The 25,954-nt window shown below is 37.6% G+C and overlaps 1 protein-coding gene and 1 long non-coding RNA gene across 3 annotated transcripts in view; one reads left to right on the top strand and one right to left on the bottom strand.

Moving 5' to 3' along the window:
* The window catches only part of CYYR1 (cysteine and tyrosine rich 1), an 85,839-nt gene that overhangs the window by 3,090 nt on the left and 56,795 nt on the right, over positions 1-25,954 (bottom strand). For both annotated transcript variants that reach the window (XM_037525058.2, XM_037525057.2), the window contains exon 3: positions 6,360-6,517. In XM_037525058.2, coding sequence (XP_037380955.1) covers positions 6,360-6,517 — 158 coding nt within the window. The remainder of the gene's footprint in view (positions 1-6,359; positions 6,518-25,954) is intronic.
* Positions 1-25,954, top strand: part of LOC129146711 (uncharacterized) — a 71,988-nt gene that overhangs the window by 43,150 nt on the left and 2,884 nt on the right. The gene's annotated exons all lie outside the window — the stretch shown is intronic.

The following is a 25,954-nucleotide window of genomic DNA, read 5'->3' as shown; positions in this document are numbered from 1 at the left end:
TGGCTACGCGGATCGAGTGTGTGGAAGAAAAAGGGAGATGAAGTTAACAGTATATGTGATTGTGGGGGGGCTTGTGACAGTGGGAGCAAAAATCATAAAAGCGTTTCCCTACCAAGTGCTTAGGTGACGTCAGGTACATAGAGAAAGGAGTGGAGAGTAGAAGGAGGTGTTGAGATATTGGGCATCCAGTACATGCCAGAGCTGGGGGAGTCATGGAGTCATCACAGGAGTAAGACAGAGAAAAGGAGGACACACAGATTTGGGAATGAGGATGACAGATTTGACTTTCTAAATTGTATTTGAAAATGTATCCTAACATAGGTTGGTGTGACTCAAAATCACATTTAATATACTTTCTTGTGACTAGGCATGGATCTATTTTGCAGTGACCCCAGTCTCATTCTAGGTTTGGAAGAGGGTACTGCTGAGTCCCCCAGGTCTTCAAGAACCAAATCATTGCACAGCATCTGAGCAGCCCCTTGGGAAACTCTCTGACATTTTAGCAGTAGAACCATCATCCCAAGCATGATTCTAGTTGGAAATTACCAAACTTCTTAGTGGAAATGTTGCCTAAATTGTAATACTGTGTCAGAAGAACACAAACAGAAAGCCCAGCTTTTAACATGAGGATGGCAGAAATAACAAGCAACATTGCAATCATGCACACAGCTTCTCCTTGGCCCCTCAGAGGCTGACCATGCCAAGCTTTCTTTTCTACAACAAAATGGAATAACCTCTAGGGAGTCTAATCCATTTCCTCTGTATTCCACCTACTCCTTTTACTACTACTTGCTTCATTTTATCTAGGAGGATGGAGACAATAATAAACGTCATCCAAGCCAAGACATAAGACACTGCACCTCCATGCAAAATGGAAGTTGACAGCTGAATCCCCACTGAACTGTTTCTACAAGCATGTGGTTTTAGGCTGTTCTGATGCCAATCTTTCCCTGTCTCTTACAAGCAGACACACACTGACTGATTGTACAGATTGACGTGACATTATTCTCTGTCATGAAGCCTTGGTGTGTGTTTATGCTTCGGCAACAAAGCATTTATATTTTGCCATCTGCATAAAAACTTGGGGACATTTCAGGGAGAATCCCTATGGTTATATACAGCTGGATGCTGAACATGAAAATTTAAGCTTTGAGACAGTATTCTTTCATTCATATAGCCTTTGAATCCTGATAAAGTGAGATATAATGTGTAGAGTGATAATTTGAGGACCAACATGAAATAAATATGGAATATCTTTTCTAGTACTAGATAATGGGTGGCATTTTGAAATAACTGTATACATGTGGACTGTGCTATCTTTTCTTTTTTCTTGCAGATGATAGTTTCACTAGGAAGTAAATTTTTCATGTTATTGATTTTAGAATTCCTGATTAAGTTGGAGTGCTTATGTTCTTTTATAAAGGTCAAATTAATTTTAAGACATAATAGCTGAAGATATGGTGCCTTTGCAATTCTTTTATAACCAGTAATCTAATTTTCTGATTTAAGTAGGACAAATAAGCTGTTTATCCTTAATGTCATTTTAAGGTAGCTACAATATTACACAGATGCTATGAAATTCATTCAGGAAATTTAATGCTTTCACCCACTTAGGACAACATCAGTAGAATGAATATGAGGAAAATGTGTGATGTTATCAAAATATACGACATTATTTTAAAACATTCTCCATCCCTGGGGGCCAGAAGATGCACTGGGTACCTGCCAAAATTCTCATACCCATGCTTCAAACAAATATTTTTCCTCTTTAAAGACATGAGCTCTTCTGCAGCACATGCTGAGATGATTCTACTTTCTGCTCCTCCTTGTTGATACCTGTGGCCCTCACTGCTGCAAACTCTCATTCTTGGAAGATGGAGTGTCCAAACTCAAAATATTGCTTTCCAGCTTGACTTCTATTTTCTTTCTGGAGGTTTCATCATCCATGTATTGAAATAAAGTTTGAGTCCCAAGATGGAGCCGCTCCTGCTGGGGGTTCCACACCAAACATCTGGTCAGTCAGTTTCGTAAGGCCAATCTGGACGCCACTTATTTCCTTGTTTTTTCCTTCTCAGCCAAAAGTGTGGACTAAGTGGCTCTAGTCAGGTATTTCCTATCTCTCTCTTCCTTGCTTTTTATTCTTTTTTTAAAAAAAGATTATACATACAAGAACTGGGGTGTAGAACAGAGGTGCAGGGGGTGAGAGGATTCACCAGAGAGAGTGGGGAACAGAACAGGCAGATCAACTGAAATCCTGCTGAGGGGAGCAGCAGGTAAGACAGGAGAGGTTTGCTGCACCATGTGGGCAGCTCTCTGGCTGAGAATCAAACTTGCGCTGCGGTGGCTGCTGCGGATAGATAGCCCTGTGTCTTTAACCCCTATGCCACCAGGGAGGCCCCCCTTGCTTTTTATTCTTAATCTAAACAAGCTTCCTTTGTCTTTACCCCATTTGGCAGTGATGCAACTATTTGCTTCATGAAGTGTTTAATAAAGTTTGTGCCACTTAAATTGTCTTTTTAATAATTTTTAAACACATGAAACCATAACTCTCAGTCCTTTGGACTGTTTATCTTCAAAAAATTTTGGTGTGACCAGTAACAGAAACATTATTGTGCTATAAACACTATGTATTTCTAGAATACCCATTCTAATATATTTTGAACCTCATCTGAATTTCCTGATGGCATTAAAAAAATTAATTTAGTCTGATGTCTTTTCCTCTTTCTTGTCTGTCTTTATTCAGCTTAGATTTATGGTCCATCTCTAAAATTACTTCTGCATATCTGTCATCAACTTTCTTATCTTTTTCTACTCCAATGCCTGACAAAATGCCAATCCTGATTAAGCCCAACACTTTGGCTACCCTAGATCTGTATCTAGGAGCTCAAAGTGGCTAGATAAAAATGCACAATCATGTTGATTGATCTCACACTTGAGGGTGGATGTCCTTGGCTTTGCATGGGAATGGCACATTTCATTAGGTATCTCATCACCCCCCATTCTTGGAGATTACTGCTTCAAACTTTCTTCTTTCTCCTTAACTACAAACACCTCTTCAATCCACTCTCAGCATGAGACTTGCTGCTTATTTCACTAAAAAAAATGGCACTCTCAGAAGAGACCACCCTCATATCACCAAACCTCTGGTGAATACACAATTATTTTCTCATGCTCAGTGCCTATATTAACAAATACCTTGATACAAATGGAGACTTGATTTCTTTAGTATTTCCAAGAGATTTTAAAGACTGAAAGCCAGTTTTTTTTAGAAGATGTTTCTCTGGTTGGGTTTTTTAGATATTTTTAATGCTAAGATTCAGGCTGTGAATTTCCAGGCAGAATATCACACAGACCAAGTTGTCTTACCCTAAGGGTAATACCCAAAGGTACAAGCTGTCCATCCGCCCTTTGGTGATATTAACATTAAGTTCCTGTTCTGGGCTTGCCTGGTTTCTCCTGTGTAATTACACTTTTTCCTATTAAAACTAACAAGCAATTGGGCCTCCCCAGTGGTGCAGGTGGTTGAGTGCAGCACTGTGAAGCTGTCTGCAGCCTCTGCAGCGCGGGTTTGATCCCAGCTGGCCGGCGAGAATCCCACATGGCAAGGCAGACCTCTCCTGTCTTGCCCGCTACTCCCCTCAGCAGTGTACTGTGGTCCTTCTGCCTGTTCTGCTCCCCGCTCCATCTCTGGTGAATCCTCTCACCCTCCCGTGCATCTGGCCTGTCCCCGGTTCTTGTATAAATAAAAAAAAAATCTTTAAAAAAAAAAAAAAAAAACAAGCACTCTATGTGTAGACATCCTAATGGCATGCAAATATCCTACTCCTGAGCCAACTTTGTCCCTAGATTTAATTAACATCAGTTGATCATTCTTGTCCTATACATTCCTTATGATGGTTTAAAACAATTATTTCCAACCCACACCTCCCTTTCACATTTACACTTTGACATTCTTCTGTTTGCAAGAATCCCCCTCCTTTTATCTTTACCTGTCTGTCTGTATGTCATCAGGGGAGCCAATTAATGTAGCTCAAATCTCAATTTTCTTGATAACATGAAATCATTTGCTTTCTTTTTTGCTGGCATTTGATTTTTAGAGACTTGCCAAGTCTTTAGTTATGGTTTTTCAGTGTAATTTTCCTTTAGTGTGCACTATTCAAATCTGTTTTTTTAAATCTGCTCACCATGATCGTGTTGTTTACATGGGAGTTCTGGAAAGTAGTAAGAAATGTAAGATTTGATAAGTAATACTTATTTTACAATGGTGGTTTTAAAAATAACTGTAGTTAAACAGGATACCACTCATTCTTCCCAATATGGCTGGACTAAAAGTCTGTTTGGTGGGTCACTGCCCAACAAAAGGTCAGGGGTACAGATTAACTTTCCAGTGTAATTTGCTCCCTAGTACAGAGTAATATTCACTGTGGGGTTCTCCACTCCGGGCTTTCTCCCAGGGATCAGATAACCTTGGCTAAATTATTTCCTCCTTTTTCATGTGGCCTCCAGACTGTAGTTCTATACAATAAGTTGAGATGTTAGCTCAATTATCACAGGGTTAATTGATGTGGGTAGGAACATTTTATATTGCCACAGATGAAAGATTTTGAAACACATTCAATACTACTCTGTTGTTTCCTGATCCTTTAAGTAAAAGCTTAATTAGTGACTTTGAGAAGGAAATGAGAAGTAATCAAGCACATTATGTTTGTAAAGACTTAGTCTTTTTGCAGCAAAAATACTCTACCATAAGGCCCATTATGTTTCTTGTATTATTCAGAACAATGCATTTACTGAAAATACAACATAACACTGTGACCTGCCAGTATGAATGATACCACTATGAAATTTTAAAACCATGTTTCCATGCATTTAAATAGAAACCTCAAACCCCCGAAAGCCAAGACTTCACTTAAATGAGTGACATTTTGTATCTTCTATTATGATTTTCTTTAAGGTATGCACCTGCAGAAAGGAAAAATAAAATATAAAATATTTTATGGACACAGTTTTTCAGGATGGACCTATATGTCACGACCTTTGATCAAAGACTTGGATTAAGATGGGAACGTGCTCACAAAACAGCAAGGGAAAAAATGTCACTGGAGCCAGAGTGGTGAGGTCCGGGAGAGTAGAAAGACAGGAAGTCAGAGAAATAAAAGGAGGTGCTAATTCAAAAGAATTTGTTTTTTACTTTGAAAAATATACGGAAGCACTGATTTTCATTCATCTGGGGGGAATGGAGACCCGCTGGACTATTTTGGGCAGAGGAAGATATAAGGCGGGATCTATTTTAGAAGTTCATTCTGGTTACTGCGTTGAGAGTAGACTACAGGGAGCCGAGAGTGTATGCAGGAAGAACAGCTAAAACACGATCACAGGAATGAAGGTGAGAGCTGTTGATGGATTCCACCAGGAATTGAGAAAATTTCCAGGTAGATTGCGCATAGGCTTTATGCAAAGTGAAGAGACAACGATGATGACTCCAAGGTTTTTGGCTGGTCTGAGCCACTGCAAAGTTAGAGATGCCATCAACTGGAATGGAACATTTTATATTGTCATAGATGAAAGATTTTGAAATGCATTCAATACTACTCTGTTGTTTCCTGATCCTTTAAGTAAAAGCTATGAGTGGAGGAAGATTTGGGGAGCTGATCAGAATTACAGATTTAGACATGTTAAATTTGAGATATCTATTAGAAAGTCAAGTGGAGATGGCCAATGGGCAGTGGGATCAAATAAATCTGAAAGTCAGGAAAGAGAAGACACTGTTGAAATCATCTAAAGCAATATGCAGTGTTTTGTTTATGGGGTCACATGTGTTTAGTCTGTATGTAGAATTTCCAGCAGTTTCTCAACAAATACTTGACAACTTAATATATTACCTTTACTACCTGTTGAGAATTCCAATATTATGTCATCACAAATTTCTTTACATATAGAGGACACATAAAAATGTATTCAATACTTTTTAGGAGACATACATACCTATCAAATCAGTCACCAGGTTCTTCAGACATGTAACTTTTACGTTCTCTGTAATAATTTGTCAGACCTCACTGGCAGATAGACACTAAGGGTGTGATTTGTCTATTGTTCTTAACTCTGGCTGATTGACAACTGAAATCAGTGAGACAACCATGGACAACAGGATCATCTTAAAATATGAGATGGATTTTATTACTTGGATCTTCTGAGTAATCTCCATTCAAATCTAGAGCCTCAGTCAACACTGATGTACAGATACCTCATGCACTTGAAGATTATTCCAGCAAGGGTCTTCAATGATTCCTCCCTACAATGAGTGAGATACACTAACAAAATTGACTCCTCCTTTAGCAGGAGTAAGCTGTGTTGCTTACCAGGATAGGAGGAGATGGCGTTGATATGGGTGGCCCTGATGACGCCTACCCGGGTCCCGCGGTTGTTTTTCATGCACATGCAGATGCATATGGCGATTCCGGCAATGACCCCCATGATGAATACGATTCCAAACACGATGCCAGCGATCGCTGTGCCCCTAATAAGAGCAAAAAGCGTGCAGTGATTGAAAAACCACCTAAGAATTCTTCAGCCTTTTAAATACAGCTTCATAAGTATCTGAAAAGTGCTTCTTTACAAATGATCTTAAAGGTAATGTTATTAAAAGATGGTAATTTCCCGAACTGGTCAAGTAAATAATCTTGTGTAATTTGAAGGATAAGAAACATTTATAAATCTTTAAGGAATCCTCTTCCAGCACAATTAATCCATCATTTAGATGCTGGTTTTAAAAATTCATGTATTTATATGGAGCACAATTCTCCAGATATGATTTCTAAAACAATAATTAAAAAACATTCTACTGTACACTTACACAGCAAAGAATTTACTCTTCTCAGAGAAGTGCTTAGCAGAAATAACTTGATAAATGCTAAATATTAAATAAAATTTAACATTAATCCTGATTAAAACGCTTGAACTAGAAATTTTTTTAAACAAAGAAAACCTAACATCATTTTTTTAAATTATGCAGAGAACAGTTATGACAAGTAAGTGTTGTAATTAAATTTAGGAAGGACATAAACAAAATTTGTTTCCAGTAATCTTATTTTTCTTCAGAAAGTTTACACATGCCACAAAATCATAGAAAAATACTGCATGAGTCAACATACCATTATCTGTAGATAATTTGATTAGTGGGAGTCTTCATTTGTCCACCATTTTGGAAAGTAATGGGGAACTCTTTATTAAGATGTAATTTTTTATTGGGAAGTATCATTTCCAGAAAAACATCAGAAATATCCTAATGTCCATAAAAAGGGATAAAAAATATGATACAGCAGAGAAGGAATCCTATACAATGATTAAAAGGGTGAAGAAGTGCACTTGGGTTGAGAATGTTTCCGTGATATACGGGTAATTAGATAATAATAGAACCTACAGAGCCTCCCCGGTGGTGCAGCAGTTGAGCGCCGGATTGCGAAGCTGCCAGCAGCCTCTGCAGCACTGGTTCGATCCCCGGCTGCTCCCCGGCCACCAGAGGAGGGTCCCACATGGCACTCAGACCTCTCCTGCTGCCCGCTGCTCCCCTCAGCAGTGTACTTCAGTCCTTCTGCCTGCTCTGCTCCCTGCTCCGGCTCTGGTGAATTCTCTTCTGACTGTACCCAGTGCTTGTATAAATAAATAAATAAATCTTTAAAAAATAATAATAATAGAACCTATGGAGGGAGTCCTGGCTAACTGATTTATATAACCAGGTTTTCAGAAGAACAGGTAAAAACCTGGACTTGCAACTGGCAGTTAAAGTCTAAGGACAGGGTCTTGGGAATCTCCAATCTGTAGCCAGTTGGTCAGAAGCACAGCATTCAGCCTGGGCTTATGATGGACAACTGTAGTGGAGGGCCGTCTTGGGAGACTGAACCCTTATCTGTTGGAATCTTATGCTCTCTCTTGGTAGATGGTGTCATAATTGAGTTGGCATCTGAGTTTTTTGTTGATGTGGGGAAGGCTGGGAGTGTGCATACACACACACACACTGCAATTGGGTCTTGGAACCCTAAACACTTAAAAAGCACTCGATTGGTGGACTTAAGAGTCCAAGTCCAGATTTTCAGAGGTGAATTCCATAGTAGAGGAGTGCTTGAGAGCACTTCCTTAATTGTAATCATTGGTGCTGTTCATTCCTCTACTTTAAAGAATCCTGAAATTTCATAATCAGGTAGCTTTACTCTGATTGTGTCTTGGTGCCTAGAATTTTACCATAAGAGTATGAATTTTTACAAAATCCTCCTGCTTTCAGCTCTGGGATTCAGCCTCACTCTGCTGTGACTGTGAAGATTTTCAGGATAAGCCTTCAGAAACAGAGTCTTTGTGGCTTAAAAGCATGATTTCCAAAGCCAGATTGCCTGTGTTCTAGAGCTGGATAAATGTGGGTAAGTTGCTCAACCTCCCAATTTCTTTATTAAGAAAATGGAGTTCAGGACCTCCCCTGGTGGGGAAGTGGTTGAGCGCTGGCCTGCAAGGCTGCCCACAGCCTCTTCAGTGCTGGTTCATTCCCTGGCCGCCGGTGAGGGTCCCATCAAAAAAAAAAAAAAAAAAGGAAAAAGAAAAAGAAAATGGAGTTCAGTTTGGTGCTTATCTGACTCTCCTCTCAAATTTCATGTTATGAAATATCTGTGCTCATGGGTCATTTTCCAGACATAGAATTTCTTATTTTCAGTGCTATCTAAATATCTATCCCATACTTTTCTAGGAAAGGTTCATAATCCCCCATCCCAAACCTTGGGGCCAGACATATCTCATGAGATGGGAATTTTTAAATTGGAAAGGAAAGACACCAAGTATATCAAATATTACAAGCTGCTCTCAGAACACACACATTCACCTTTCTGCTGTAAAGGAAGGGGTATTACTCTGTTTAGGAGCGGTCTTGCAACCAGTTGAATTACATAAAATCTTTTACTTTTCAAAAGATTTCAGAATTGCAGATAAGGCATTGTAAATCTGCATTTGTACTTTTCAAAAGGTATTTTCTAAGACTTACCCACATTTACTTAAAAAAAAAACAGAATACTGTTAAGAATTCCAATAGGCTCCTTTAAAATAGTCCTATACGCATTTTCACTTTGCCAGTAAATTATGAAAGCAGAATGTGAGACATATTTGGATATGCTATTATTAGGAATTGAAGAATGGGGGTCTAGCAGTTTAACAAATGAGTCTTTTTTTCTTTATTTTTGAAAATTGTGGTATAATTGGCACATAACCTTATATTAGTTTCAGGTGTACAACATAATGATTCACATTTGTATATATTGTGAAATGATCACTGCAGTAAGTCTAGTTAATATTCATCACTACACATATTAACGAATAAATCTTTTCAAATAAAGATTTATGCAAGGAGATAATTTGAAATAAAAACCTAAAGGTAATCTGGAAACCTTTGTTTATTGTAATTTTCATGTCTAAATAAGATTAAATTGGAGGGCTTCATTTATGTTCCAGAAATAATCAATGGCCCAATTATTCAGGCATAGTTTTCCAAGTATGTAATATGGAAGCTGTTAAGATATCAAATTGGGACATATTTATATTCATTAATTCCTATTTCAATAGAGAGAAGTAGAAAATTAGTCACATTTTGTTTCCTTGTTGGCAGCTCTAGTAAAAGTGCCTGATTTTGAGGTTAATAATGAGGTTGCAGCTAATGTGTTAAAGGAGATTTTTTGATTAAATGATGATGTTGGTGTCCTTGATCCTTTGATACCCATTAGCAATTGTAAATTAGTTATTTATGATATGGCATATATAAAACTTCTAGCATTATTTACTGTTATTAATTAAAGGAAGCAATAAATAAACAGTAATCTTCTGCATCTATAATTTGGTTTAGTCAACAATTAGGAGAAAAGCTGTTAATTTTGAAATTTGGCATGAAAACCTTGAAAAATTTAGAGGATGTATTTTTTTTTTAAGAATATATTACAGGGTATGGCTGTTTTCTTCCCTTTAAACATTTATAAAAATGGTACAGAATGACCTTGCTCAGCCTTCACGCAATTTTCCCCAGTGGTTACATCTTAGTAACTATAGGAAAACATCAAAACCAGAAAATTGACACTGACACAAAATGTGTATATAGTCATTTTTAACCACTATGGTGAGCAAGAAAGAAAACTGTTCTGTCACCCCATTACTTCCCTGTGCTACTCACTCCTTCAGAGACACACCCAGCTCCTTGTCCCCACTGTCAATAACCTTTGGCACCACTTATACATCTGTTTTCCATGTCCATAATTTGATTATCTCTAGAGGGTTATACAAATTGAATTATAAAGTAAATGAACTTTAGAGATAATATTGTTTTTTCACTCACAGTGCCCTTGAAATCTCTCCTAGCTTTTGTGTGAATCAATGCATTCCTTTTTGCTTAGTAATATTCCACAATTTGGAATATAGCATTGTTTAACTATTACCTATTATAGGACATTTTGGTTATTTCCAGCTTTGGTTTTCACAAATAAAGCTGTTATGAACAACGAAGTACATGTTTTTGTGTGGATATATTTACTAAATATCCAAGAGTGGGATTTCTGGGTATGTCATAAGTATGTGTTTGATTTTTAAAGAAACTGCTAGATTGCTTTCCAATGTGGATGTATTATTTTGCATTTTCACCAGAAGCATATGAGAAATCCAGTTTCTTTGCATCCTTGCCAGCATTTGGTATTGTCATTATTTTTAGTTTAGCTATTTTAACAGTTTGTAGTGATCTTAATTTGCATTTCTTTAATGACTAGTGGGGTGGAACATATTTTCATTAGGTTATTTGCTTTTCTTTGGTGAAATATTTCTTTTTTTTTTATATTCAAATTGAAATGTTGGCATTTTACCATTGAATTTTTGAAAGTTATGTATAAATGATAGATATGAGTCCTTTATGAGATATGTAGTTTGCAAACATTTTCATCTAGTCTATCACATGTTTATTAATCCTTTTAACGGAGTCTTTTGCAGAGTACAAGTTTTTAATTTTAATGAAGTTCAGTTTTCAATTTTCTCTCTATAGTGTGCTTTTGGTGTCATTTCAACTCTTCATGCTTGTTTTGGGACTATTTCTTGATTCTGTATATTTTCCTATTGTTGGATAGGGTGTTTTATAAGTATTGCCCAGAAACTGATAATGTTGTTCAGTCCTACATTCTTGTTAATTTTCTGTCTAGTCATTATACCAATTGTCAAAGGAGGAATCTTGAAATGTCCAACTAGAATCAACTAGAATTATGGACTTTGTTTATATCTCCTTTTAGTTGTATCAGTTTTACTCCCATATTTTGCAGCTCTCTTTCTGTCTTGGCTCTCTATTTGACCTTGGCTATTGTGTGCTGGGGTGGGGCTGTATTTCTCTTCTGTGGTATTTAGCACAGATTAATATTGTCTAAATGTTTTCTGTCCTGCTAGGCTGCCTCTTTCTGGGTCTTTTGATTGGTGAGCTCAGGCTTTTGTGGTGGCTTTTATTGTATGTGCCCACTAGTGTTTCCAGATTGCCAGTTTCCTTATCTCCCAGTCTGGGAGAAAGGAAACAAAAAAAGATGAACTGGGAGATCACTGTGTTTTTCTTCAGTCCATGAGGGACCTAGGGGCTCTGCTTTCTTCTTTTCATCTGAGTTTTCTTGTATGATTGATCTATAATGCCTAGGATTTTTAAGTTGTACTTAAAGGTAGGGAAATAGGGGGGAAAGCACCTATGCTCTGGTGATGCATTTGAAATATAAAATATTGCAATAATGGGCCTCCCTGGTGGCACAGGGGGTTAAAAGCACTGCACTATGAAGCAATCCACAGCCTCTGAAGCATGAGTTCGATCCCCGGCCAGGGAAGCAACTCAACATGGCGCAGCAGACCTCTCCTGACTCACCCGCTGCTCCCCTCAGCAGTGTATTTCAGTCAGTTTGCCTGTTCGTTCCCCTCTCTGTCCCTGGTGAATCCTCTCACCCCCCACACCTCTGGCCTGTACCCCAGCACTTGTATGCATAAGTAAATAAATCTTAAAAAAAATAATAAAATATTGCAATAAAAATATTGTTAAAAATTGTAACTTATTTTCACAAACATTATATAAAAATCTTTATGGAAGAGATGAAAACTGTGATGAATCTGAATACCTTTAAAGACTTTTTTAATGTTTATATAATTGGGAGAAAACAATATGAGATATATATCCTTTATCTCTGTACATCTCCTATAAATCCAAACATTTCCTATGCATATTGAAGGTAGTCAAAATATAATTAATAATTACATAAGTTAAGCTACTTCACCAACTGTTATTAAACAGTTGTGGAACTATTACCTACAAAATTCTTTCTCTGCAATGAAAATATTTCTTAAAGACAATTGTTAATTTTTAAATCAAACTTAAAAGGTCCTTAATCTTGGAAGGAATAAATATAACTCATTCTTTTAATTCTTATTTTAACTGTTGTTTTCTGGATTGTAAAGCATAATTTGGGTAGATATGTGTATGCAAAGAGAACTTCCTGTTTTCAGGAGGCTAGGCAATACCTTTAATTTCACAAAATTCAGAAATGATTATGTTCTCATAGTGCTGAATAATTTTGTGTGAGCTTACAAATACCAAACAAAAGCATTCAGTTTTATTGGTTACGTGAAACTATCAATAGTTTTGGGCCATGGAGACCACTTAAGACTATCCCACACAGCTTGGGTGTGTAGTAAGTAGGCTGTGTCATCTAGGTTTGTGTAATTACACTCTCTGAAACTTGCATAACAAAATCACCTAATGATGGTTTTTAGGAATATTGCCAGTCATCAAGCAATACATACTGTTTCAGTAGAAAAATTACTTATGTTTTGTGATATAATCATTGATAACTATTTGTTTTTTGTCCCTGGTTCCTGCTACACATCCTTAGAGAGGATGGTATTTTTGTATGATAATAAGATGCTGGTGGCTGGTGGCCGGTGGCCCCTGGACAGCTTTAGGATCAGGGATGGTTGCCAGGAAAAGTGAGGGATGATTAGAGTTGTGGAGCTTTAGTTTTACTTCCATTTTCTGGAAGGTGAGGGGCTGGAGGTTCAGTTAATCATCAACTATCGATGATTAAATTCACAGTGCCTACCTCCATAATAGCATTTACATGATGGGGTTCTACATGCTTCTGGGTTGGTGCACACATGGAGGTGTTGGTGAACACATGGGGTCTCTGGAAGCTCCTTGCCCCTTCTGCCATACCTTGCATATGTATTGTTTTCATTTGGCAGTTCCTCAGACATACCCTTTATAAGATCCTGGTAATAATAAGTGAAGTGTTTGAGTGTTATGAATTGTTCTAGTAAGTTATCAAACTGGAAGGTGGGGGTGTGTGGAAATCCTTGACTTTGTAGCCAAATTGAACAGGAGCATGGGCAACCTGGAGACCCAATACTTGGCGACTGGCATCTGTGGAAGGGCTGCCTTAGTAGACTCGGTGCTTAAACCTGTGGAGTATGATGCTAACTCAGAACTGCTTTAAACTGTAGCGCTCCCAGTTGATGTGAGAAGTGGTTAGTATCAGGAGTTAGACTTAATTCTCTGTTCTATAAAAATCCTTGCCAATGCATATGAATGCTAGAGCTTGTTTACCTCCCTGGGTAGATATTGATCACTTTCTGTTAAGGAAAAAGTGCTGAATAGAATTATGGATAAAAAATTATTACCACATTGAGATTTTGAAATCAAGGTAGTAAATGTATTTGTAGTAATTCTAATGAAACTGTGGCTAATAACTAGGGTCATAAATAATATATTTCATTTTTTCAGTAGCTTTTTATAATCAAAAATGATTCTGGGGCCTCCATGGTGGTTCAAGGGGTTAAGATGCATCTATGAAGCTCTCTGAAGCCACTGCAGCATGAGTTCCGGGCCAGGGAGCTGACCCACATGGCACAGCAGACCTCTCCTGTCTCGCCTGCTGCTCCCCTCAGTTTATTTCAGTAGATCCACCTGTTCTGCTCCCCACTTTGTCTCTGGTGAATCCTCTCACTCCCCACACTTCTGGCCTGTACCTCAGTTCTTGTATGCATAAATAAATAAATAAATCTTTAAAAAAAAAAACAAAACGATTCTGATAATGTTGCAACTGTTACAATAATATTTGCAACATCCTTTTAGGAGAAGCACTACCCTAACTTAATATCAGTATCTTTACTTGATTTTACTATCAATAACTTTTAAAGAAGCGAATATATATGAAAAGAATACCAATGTAATATTTCCATTGTTCTCTGACATGGCCATAAAACAGCATAATACAAAAGACTTATGAATATTTTATGCAATAATTTAATAACATCAGTCCCAATAAAATAGGACAATAAAAAAGGCCATAGAGATATTTAGTGCCCATATAAGATACAGAATCTTTCCATCCAAAGAAAATTTTCATATGGATATGAGTTTTTAGTACTATATAAGTGAGAATATAATTTTTAAGAGTTTTCTGGGAAAAAAGGACCATAATTTCAAAAGAATGAACTTAAAATAAGCTCATTTCCTATTAAAATGAAAAATAAATTATGTGAAGTAAAAGTATTTTTATCTCTTTATTAAAGAAGGGGATATTAAATAGTCATATTTATTTATGATAATCCATATGTGATGAACTAAAGCAATGAAAAATAAACCATTCTAACTTATATGGCTGAAAGTAAAATGTACACATGAGAAGAATAAAACTTGGCAAAATTTTCAGATTATTTCATTTTTCAATAATCATTCTTTTGGCCAATGCATTAAAATGTAATACAATTTCATGTTCAAAAGTCTTCAAAATCACTTTTCATTAAAATTCATTGGCAATTTATAAGGTATAATATTTAGTAAAATTCTAACTTGCTTAATTTTCAAAATGATGTATTTCTTCTTTGTTGCTTTAATAAATCAGTATAGAATTGTAAGAAAAGTAAAACAAACTCAGTGAAGTATGGTTTTCAATACTGAGATATTTAGTTCTAACTTCAGAATGAAGTGGGATGCCAGAAATATCCCTACTTCTATCTAGGCATATGTTTAATAAGATGAGTGTAATTTCAAATGGCTAAATTATTACTAAATAGTGTTACAATTCCACATCTAAAGTGCTTATGGAGAGTAGAAACACCAATACATATAATTTTCCCAGTAAGTCTACATTGCAAAAAATTCTGTAAAATTCAGATAAACTGAAAACATTTATTTTGCTTTTTTTATCCTATCCTATCTCCCTAATAACTTCAGACAACACGCTGTCTTTCTTGAGAGCTAAAGGTAATTTTTCAGTCTCAGAATAACATTAGAAACTAATGTTTCTCTGAATGAAAAAAATTATCAGATTTCCTACTTTATAGTATGAAAAAGATAATTTCTACCTAAATATCTATTCTCTTGAATTCTTGATAGTTACTGGGTGCATGACTAACTGAACTAAACATTATGTCTTCTAGATAATTTGTTTTCTTTATGAGACAAAGTTCTGGAAAATAAGTTGTAAATAAAATATATTGTGACATTTCTTAAGAGACCACTTTAAAAAGGCTGGAGGAGGTTTTTTTGTCTCCATCTTACCATCCATCCTGCCTCCGCAATCTGAGTGTGATAGCTGAGTTCCATGCTGGACTATGAGAACAATCCTCTCCTCGGGTGGGGTAAGAATGTGTTTGATGGAGGTTGCTTTTCTAATAGCTTCATGGAGATGCTATAGAAGCCACATATTGCTTATCTCTGAATTTTCTTTACATGAGAAGTAAACTATTAATTATAAAATTTCCTTCAAATTTTCCTGCATGTAGGTGCAGGTGTGTACGATACGTTGCTTAACCTGGTCTTACCCAATACAACTTCTCTGCCAAGATTAGCACATAGTATGAACAAATAGAAATCCTCAATGTGGAAATAGCAGTTCTAAGGAGTATAAAGTTACCCTGAGATTCCCTTGAAAAGGTTTCAAAAAGGCATCCTGAACCAAGAAGGCATGAAACTGCATTCAGCTTCTATTAAGTTGGGATCATTCATCTTCCTTCTTCTGTAGAATTAAATTTTTATGATTCAATGAGAGACCTTCAAGAAATCTCTACATTGCCTAGATGTCAAAAATGGTATACAAAATGAGAATAAAAAATGGTCTTGAGTGTGTTCTGAATGGTAGAGTGACCTGCACAATAACACTTTATCATTGGAGTTCAATGGTAAATGATTTGATTGATGAAGAAAGCAAGACCAATTCAAGCCAAAAACTACCATTTGAGAAACAGTTGATTTACACTTATCTTCCCCGATCAAACTTTCTGAATAAGTGCCCAATCTTTATGAATCTAAAATAAGTGAAGTCAATGAAGATCAAATGCATATAATAAAATAATAGTGAGATTAATAATAGCAATTAAGTATTGCTTTTCAGTTTTCTATATGAATAGCTGTCTACCTATATAAGTATAGATATATAGACTTGATTTTTATTTAGGAAAGTAAGGATTCCATGATTTATATTGATATTACTTGATATATTCTGTATCCTGTGTAGATTCCAAATGTCATTACCTGATAAGCTGTCAGTATAGTCTTGAAATAACATAATAATATATACTGTAAATAAAAAATCTAAATGCAGTCATTCAGTTACAGAACTTTTAGAATATTTCTGTGTACTCTACAGGAACATGATTCATATAATATATAATATGCTGTTATTTAACAGCAGTATTTGGGAAAGAATATTGACCTACACTTAAATTGATTTAATTTTTCTGTAATGATTGACTTATTTCTTAGTCATTACATCTGCAGTCCTAAATGGCTGCCACCCATTACTTTAATCATGAAAAATATATTCATTATCTACTGAGTGCTAGGTATTATTTTGGGTGCAGGGTACAAACCTGGATGATGCATGGTACCTGCCTTTGAGGATTTTACAACCAGGGGTGGGACAATAAGCAAAGAAATATCTTGAAAGTCAACTATCTCCAGTCACAGAAGACTAAGTCAAGAAAACAATTGAAGAAGTTGATCATAATTACCAAAGAGAGCAGTTAAAAATATGAATGTAATAAAGAGAGTACCAGTGAAACAAAGTATAAATAGATTAAAAAGACATTCCATTGAATGGGAGAAAATATTCATATGTTACAACTGACAAGGGGTTAGTATGCCAAATATACAAAAAACTTAATGTAACAACAAAAAGCAAGCAACTCCTACAAAAGATTTTAACAGGCAAGTCACCATAGAAGATACCCAGGCTGCCAATGGATATGTGGAAAAATGGTCAACACCACTTTTCATAAGGGACAGGCAGGTCAAATACAATGTCATCTCACATTAATATGTGGCAAATATTAAAAAGATCCCTAGCAACAAATGCTGGAGAGGATACAGAGACAGAGGACCCTATTATACAGATAGTGGAAACATAAATTGGTGCAGCCATTTCAGAAAGTGATCTATATTTACCTTAAAAAAATCTAAAAACAGTGGGCCACCCTGGTGGTGCAGGGGTTACAGACAGCGCTATCAAGCTATTGCCAGCCACTGCCAAATGATTTCGATCCCCCTCCTGGCAGGGAGCAACACACATGGCATAGCAGACCTCTCCTGTCTTACCTGCTGCTCCCCTCAGCAGTGTATTTCAGTAGATCTGCCTGTTCTGCTCCCTACTCTGTCTCTGGTGAACTCTCTCACCCCCCACACCTCTGACTTACACCCCCAGTTCTTATATGCATTAAATAAATAAATCTTTTTTAAAGAGTTATCTAAAAATGGAAATACCATATGACCCAGCAGTCCTTCTCATGGACATCTATCCAAACAACATGAAACTGTGGCTCAAAAAATTATATGCTTTAAATGTTAATTGCAGCATTATTGACAATAGCTCGGACATGGAAAGAGTATGGCCACTGACAGAGGACTGGATCAGGAAGATGTGTTAACAGTCACACAGTGAGATCCATAAGGAAAGACAAAATGTCAATTACAGCAAAAAGGAAGGAGTCTGAGGGACTGTAGAACAAGTCAGGTTGACAAAGGCAAATACTGGATGTTTACGTAATGAGTGATTGATTCAACAATGTAAAAACACTTGTAAAAACCACGGCCCCCAAGGCTTCTGAGGATGATGGGTAGGGTGCGAAAGAAATAAGGGTTGAAGGAGAATAAGAGATGGTTTTGGGAAAAAATAAAATTTTAAAAGGAAGAAAATAAACTAATGGGAGTAGTAATGGTTTCCTAATATTTTTCATTACCTACATATAACAGTTTCGTGACCTGGCGGTGCTTTTGTTTTGCAGAGAAGAAAAACAAATCTCGAAGAGCCTAAAACCAAGATCTAGTAGTTTGTTTCATGGTAAAGCATAGAGCTCAGCAGTCTTAATTTCCACCACAGAGTTGTTTACATTGGAAGCAACTGCCTCGCTCTCATCTCTCACCCACTCAGCAAACATTGATGGAGTCTCTAGGAAGCATGTGACATATAAAATTGAACAAAGACTCATTGGAAAGCAGATGTGAGAGGACAGAGAGGATTCCTGGAATGTTTGGGAAATTCAAACTGTGAGACATGGTGACTGAGTTGGGAAGAGAATGAGAGGCAGGGATTAGATTGCCCTCCATGTGGAGTATTGAGGATCCCGGGCTGCACAATACTAGTTCATAAAAATGTGTTGAAGAAAGGGCCTCCCTGGTGGAGCAGAGATAAAGGCAGTGCTATCAACCTATCACCAGCCACTGCAGCACAAGTTTGATCCCCAGCCAGGGAGCTGACCCACATGGTGCAGCAGACCTCTCCTGTCTCATCTGCTGCTCCCTTCAGCAGTGTATTTCAGTAGATCTGCCTGTTCTGCTCCCCAATTTTTCTGGGGAATCTCCTCTCCCCTCAACCCCACACCTCTGGCTTATATCTCAGTTCTTGTATGCATAAATTAATAAATCTTAAAAAACAAAGAAAACAAAACGTGTTGAATATACGAGCTGTGCAGTCATTAGCAAGATACAGACACAGCCACTGCATGCAAGTTCCCTGCCTTCTTCTGCCTTCCCAACCTAAAATCATTCCCATTGCTTCTAGATAGAATACTCTCATTTATAATGCATTGGTACAGTTCAGCCTTTTGAAGTAACCTTCACACTGAGCTAATTATCTTAACTTGCTTATGTTAATTACTTTAGACAGGGCTTTCTTCTTTTTTTTCCTGTAACTTTTTATCATATTTTGAATAGAAAAGAATCATAAACCACCTTTTTAACAGGGACTATGAGGATTTCTACTGAAAGTCCATTTGTTGAGATTTAAGTCCCGAGAGCATGTCAGACTTAAGAGATTGATTCTGTTTATGAAAATCCAGAGCCCTAAGAGTAATCTGCCTCCTTGCTATCAACTCCAGCACACCGGCATGGAGTTTCAGATACATGGAGGTTCACACAGGTATTGACCTGGCAGAATGGCTGCTGCCTTTCAGGGCGAGGCATGTAAAGATTTAATAAGGTTCCCCTAGGACTGGAGTGGATGTTTGAGGTTATAAGCCTTTCCAAATTAACTGCTGACACAGGTGACAGAGCTTGATGGTGTCCCAGATCCCTGGCAGTGAGCCCATGAGCCACCTAACCTGGCATTTTCTCATGGTTCTGCCAGCTGCTAGACTTTAACTTTCAAGCTGATCTGTGCACATAGACAACTGTGATGCTCTTCCCAGACCCTGAAAACCCCCCATTCTCTGCTGAAACAAGCTTGTGATTGATCAGAACTGGCTGGTAGTTCTGTTCAGGACCTCCAGTGATTTACTCAGTTTGAGCATTTATTATTTGCACAAAACTTTCATGAACTGGGGCTGCACAGACCCAACTATTGCTAGCTGATCACGCCTTTCTGAAGATCTTGCTCACAACTTCCCCTGAGTCATTCTGAAGTGGTTGACTGGAACCATCACATTTTGAAGGAACGGTGATACTATGACTTCCTGGTAGGATCTTGTCTCTGCTCATTCTGGTGATTCTTTCAGGATCAGAGACTTTCAGGATCAATACATTCTTAGCAAAGCATCAATGTCATTGTCTCTCATTGTAGGGAGCTGCCTCGGTCTAGCTCCAGGTTCTTCTGAGTTATGTCTTACATACATCTGAGAGAGAAAAACTGATTTCAACCTCTTATTCCAGTTGATATAATCCCAGAGAAGGAATGTGATTGGTCCACCTGGGGTTAGAGACCTACCTGTAGTTCAATCCACATGGCCAAGGTTATGTATAATAAAATATCTGTCCCCAGACCTGCCATATGCAACCAGTGGGGAAAGACATGTGGGGAATAGAGGTGATTGGTTCAGTAGCAGAGACAAGATGTTTGTCAAACAATGACACAGACGTTCACACACACTTAACTTTGTGTAGCTGGCGTCAGGATTCCAGGTCCAAATTTGAGTCAAGGATGTGCGACAGAATGATGGACAGATACTCACAAATGCCCCCAAATCTCAGTTCTGTTTATTCCTCACCCAAATCCATAAATGGTAACTATAAATTTAGAAAGGTAACTTGAGGCAAGTTTACCTACGCAGATTTCTAGTGAAAATCTGTTCTGGCAGATCTTATTTCAAAGAAGTGATTTACTGCCACGGTTGGAGAGAATCATAAATTATAAAATAGTAAACACTTTTGACTATCTACCGTGACCTAGGCATAGTGATGATGATTCAAGGAAGATAGAGCCTGAGGAAGACACTCCCACACTTGCATGTAATCATAAAGCTCAGCCAGCAGTGCTCAGGGGGGAAGGCGGACTGGGGACGCATAGGCAGGGACAGCACCAACTCCAAATGCATTAGCATGTGTGCAGGCGTGTGTGTGTGTGTGTGCGTGTGCAGAGAGCAAGAATGTGAGAGTGTATGTGAGTGAAAGACAGTGTGGGTGTATGTGTATTTGGCAGTTGTTTGACAAGAGATTCCTGAAGGAAGTAGCCTGTTAGGAATCTTAAAGGAAGATTAGGAATTTCTCAAAGAGAATTAGAGAGGAAGCACATTTCAGATGAGAAGAATAAAATCTAAATGCCACAGAAATGTAATATATCATATATATAATGTTATATATATAAAGAGAGAGCAATACACATACACATCATGATGTATGTAAGAGGCCATGAAAAATCAAGAGTGGCTGGAATAACAAAAGGGAAAGGAGACTGGAGAACAGGCAGGAGCTTGGTGGGGGCGCAGATCAGGAAGGCCGTCAATATCACTAAAGAACTTGGGTTTTCCCTGTAACAATTAATACTGAGTTCCTAGAATGTGCTGGGCATTAAATGCTTTGTGTGTCTTAAAAAAAATAAAAAAGAACTTGGGTTTTCTATTGGAATTCATGTAAAGCAAAGGAAAAGCTGTGAGCGTGGGTTGCTCTAAGAGTAATACAGAGAGTGGACTGGATGGGTAGCAGTCTTATGAAAAAGTCATGGTCATTATCTGGGGAAAACATGAGCAAAGACTGAAGCTGACAGTGGCAGTGAGTCAGGCAAAGGGGTGGAGAGAAGGGAGGTCAAAAACAACAAAGAAGTTCAAGTTAGCAGAGCCTAAAGTCATCAAGTTCAAACTCCTGAAGGATTATGTTAACCCCATGCTATTCTTGGTCACCCAAACTTCTGGACACTCCCAGTACTAAATGTCTCTAAGTCTAGAAGCAGTTTACTCCATTATGGAACAATATCCTGTAAGTGTGTGACATTAGAGTCTGATTTAGTTTACTAGACCTCTTACCTCTGCTAAAGAATGAACCTCTATAGAGGAAAAGCTCTGACTCTTCATAGGAAAGAAAGGAAATTTCAGGTCAAGAAAGTGCCATAGAGAGGGCAGGAAATAAACTTTGCTTATCCTTGTTGCCTGTTTGTCTGACTTGAACCCAGTATGTTTTCCAAGGAACGGTATTTTTATAAAGGCATATCTACTCTTTAATATTGTATTTCATAAACTTTTGGGATAATGAGCATGCATTGATAGGAGGCTTGCTTTGTTTGTATAATCAATGAATGAACTCTTAATTATCCTTCTCTGAAAATAATGTCCTTAAACCTCTGTAAAACATAAGTTAGGAATAATAGTCTTTGAGTTATTCTTAGATTACTTCGTGTGGTCTGATCTTCTCATCCAGAACTTTGTACAGTTAAAATCTAATTGGATCAGATGATGCCCGGGGTCCACTCCAGCTCCCCAGTACTGTGACTAATTAGCAGAAATTCCACTTTAATAATACAGCTTTGCAGATTGAGAAAGGAAAGCAAAGCTGAGATAGAAATCCCAGCCTAATGAACACTGAAATAAGATTAAAAGATGGTTAAATTTCAGTGTGATAATTAATTACAGTTCAAGAAGAACAAAATTCTTTGAATATTGGCTAATTGTAATTTAAGCTGTATTTATTCAAACAATCTGTCCCCTAACATCAATTCTGATAGAGAATGTCTTTTCAGTAATTCTTGATCTTTACTGTTGATAGAAGCAACAATCTTGAGTCTGTGCAGATGTAATAACCATCAAGCTAGTACTAAATATTTTATGTAAGTAATTATAACTGTATGTATGCATTCATATCATTGAGTCAGCTCTTAATTCAGTATTTCTACTATCCAAAATAGTCTCAAATATCTTAGGAAAGTGGACCTGCCATAACTTAACAGTGTGGGAGATATCTGACATGATTTCTAAAAAATTATTAAAATTAAAATTTTTAATTAAAAAATAAAAATCACATGATTTTTAAAAATTATTATTGACACATCTATTAGGCCAGCTTTAGAATGTCCCCCTTATAGACCAGAATCTGAGGTGTGGAGAGTTTAGTTGTCCAGAACTGGACAGTGGATAAGCTCAGAGGAAGGATTTAAATCCACCCTCTTTCACCCCAAGGTCCAAGCTCTTTCCGCTACACTTTGCTAACTGCTTGGTGCGTAACCTCTGCTCCTGAGACTAGATTAGGTAGCAGTTCCTTAAAATGACATGGTCAGGGGCCTCCCTGGTGGTGCAAGGGGTTGGGACACAACCTATAAAGCTACCCACATCCACTGCAGCACGAGTTCGGTCCCCTGCCGGCCAGGGAGCTACCCACATGGCACAGCAGACCTCTCCGGACTCTCCCGCTGCTCCCCTCAGCAGTATATTTTGGTCATTCTGCCTGTTCTGTTCCCTACTCTGTCTCTGGTGAATCTCCCCCCTCCCCACCATGCCTCTGGTCTGTACCCCAGTTCTTATATGCATAAATAAATAAACCTTTAAAAAAAATGACATGGTCAACAAGATACCGCTAGGTAGAATTTGGTACTCACAGCTACATGATCTTTTAAAAGATAATTCAAGATTTAGAAGATCAAGCGGCTTCTGTGTGTTTTTAGGAGCAGTAAGGTGCTTGAATGTTTCACTGTATTCTCTGAAATTCTGATAGACTGTAAGGCTGTTTATTCTCAGCGCCAGGCCATTGATGTTTTCACTGCCCTTGCCTGGTTCGAATTACCAGAGTGTCTTACACAGTTGTTTTCGCTGTTGTATGTCTCAGAAGTCAGTCAGACTTTGCCCTGTTCCATCTACTAGGACAGGCAAAGGGAGAAGGGGTAGACTGAGAAATATCAGCTCTCCTATGGAGACAAGAAAATTAGCATCAGAAGCTGTGTAGTTGGGCGGAAGAAGGCAAACTAACTTACAGTTAGTTAGGTAACATTTGTTGCCTATGGAAAGGCACGCAGACCAACAAAGATTCTGTGGCTTATACAGTGAGATAGATTAAAGATTCTTGGTTATATTCCCCATACAATTCAAACAAGATGAAAATGCATACATTGTGCAAAAATGAAAAATGATGTAAAAATATATAAAATTAAAAAAAAAAAAAGATTAAGGATTCTTCTGAGCAAACTCATGCAGGTTAAGCAGAAAGGGGCAGATCTTATGAGGGAGAAAAACAGCAACAGGGCATAGAGGAGGTGACAATCTCAGTTACCCACATCCATTTAGGCAGGTAATGCTGGCAGCAGGGTTGCTGCAGAGACAGTAATGACCACCCCTGCCTCGACATTTCCCATGAAGATTCCATACATCTTGCAGGGAGGGGCTGCATGATTAATTCTGCCCAACAGAGTTAAAATAAAGGAAGTGATGTGTCATTTCCTGTCAAGTGCAGTTAAGAGTGGGTGTTTCTTCCTCAGTCCCTTTTACTGCTGTAGCCTGTGTATGTGACTGGCAGCACAAGATGCTGAATGGCAAGCCCACCTTATGGAAGGGGCTTGAAGGGGGATGTTGGCCACAGGTGAGATGCTGCTGTGATCAAGCAATAGAAAGGTGTAGGATTAAGCCACTGAGATTTCAGGGTTTAATCTGTTTCTGCGACACAGCAGTCCTGACTGATGCATGGTGCTATGTGCGATTCAGAGTGCAGGTTATAGACTGTACATCAAGCTTTCAGTTCAATTTCTGCCATTAATACCATCTCGCCTGATCCCTCTGAGCTTCAGTTTTGTGGGCAAGAATCTTGGCATTAGAATGAGACAATATCAGAGATGACAACTCAGGAAAGAAAATGGAAGTGTTCCCAAATGGAAGTATGGAAATACATTTCAAGATTGGAAGCTTGCAAGGACTCAGATGTGGTTCCTTGAGTTATAGGGCTGAATGGCCCCAGAAGGCACCTGACTTGGTAAAGAATATGAGAACCAGTCTATTTTGCCTTAGGGGGAAGGTTGAGCTTCTCAACTATGTGTTTAAATTAGATTAGAATTAAATCACAAACAATACTGATGTCTGGTCCTTACCCACATCAATTAAATCTGAATCCCTGGGGATGAGCTCCAAATATTATGTTTCTGTAATCACCCTGGTGGTGCTAATATAGAGCCAGAGTTGGGGATCACTGAGCTGGGGTCACAAAGAGGCCTAAAGATGCTTAAGAGCTTCCTGTCTCCGTTGAGACTGGTTCAGGAGGTGAAGGACAGAGCCAAAGAAACATCAGGTGAACTCAGATATGTGGGCCTGGGAAATGAGGTAATTTTAGCAATTTTTCAACAAAAAAGATATAGTAATTTAAATAAAAGATTTCCATTTACAGAGATTCCATGGAGGAGGTATTATGAATATCACTATTTTCTTTTATTCCTCATTCTAGTTCATATTCTCAGTCTACTAAGTGGATTTAAAGTATCAGACAAAATCATAGGTGTACAAAATGAATATTCAACATCAAAAATATTTCTAATTGGTAAGATATAAAACGAGTAAAACATTATCAAAATGTTACAGAAATATAGAAATGGAGTAATCGATTACAACATTTTCTGCTCATATGTATCCATTAAAGGGTACATTTGCTTCTATGAATATGAGCAGGTCAGTGCTTTTCAAATAGAAGATTTAGTTCAGCAACCTAGAAATTGCGATTGGTTCAGACCAATTATTTATCCAGTGCCCTGTTCTACTGCTGACCTAACCCACATTCAGCAAGGAAGATCAATTTCCTACCAGATGTGAGTAATTATTAATGGAAGGGTGGACCTTAATTTCCTTTACTCATTTTTAATGGTAACTCAAATTCCTCCTAACTGCTTTAGGACTGTTAAAGTCCAGTGGGGTGAGAAATTTGAAACTATCTGTGATAATGAAAGGTATTTATTGGACAGTAACATTAATTACTTGATTTTGAGCCTTTAGAAAGGTTACTAAAGGACACTCAGCTACACTAAGTTGCACTAGCACCAAAGATTTTTATTTTTCTTCTTTAATTGAAATTAAAGTCAACAGTCTTAATAATTTTGACTGTTCTTAAAAGATATTCTCACATTTGATCAAATTTTTCTGTGCAAATGAGCTCTCTCCCACCAATGTACCCTCAACAGGAACTCCACATCATAAAAATTCCTGGGAAGAATACCAATAACATATTTTATGTAAACAGATAGAGATTATGTCAATCAATTCACCA

This window comes from Talpa occidentalis, unplaced genomic scaffold (genome assembly GCF_014898055.3).
Source record: "Talpa occidentalis isolate TD23 unplaced genomic scaffold, MPIMG_talOcc4v2.1 talOcc4.4, whole genome shotgun sequence".
Lineage (NCBI taxonomy): Eukaryota > Metazoa > Chordata > Mammalia > Eulipotyphla > Talpidae > Talpa > Talpa occidentalis.
This window is presented reverse-complemented; position numbering and strand designations above follow the sequence as displayed.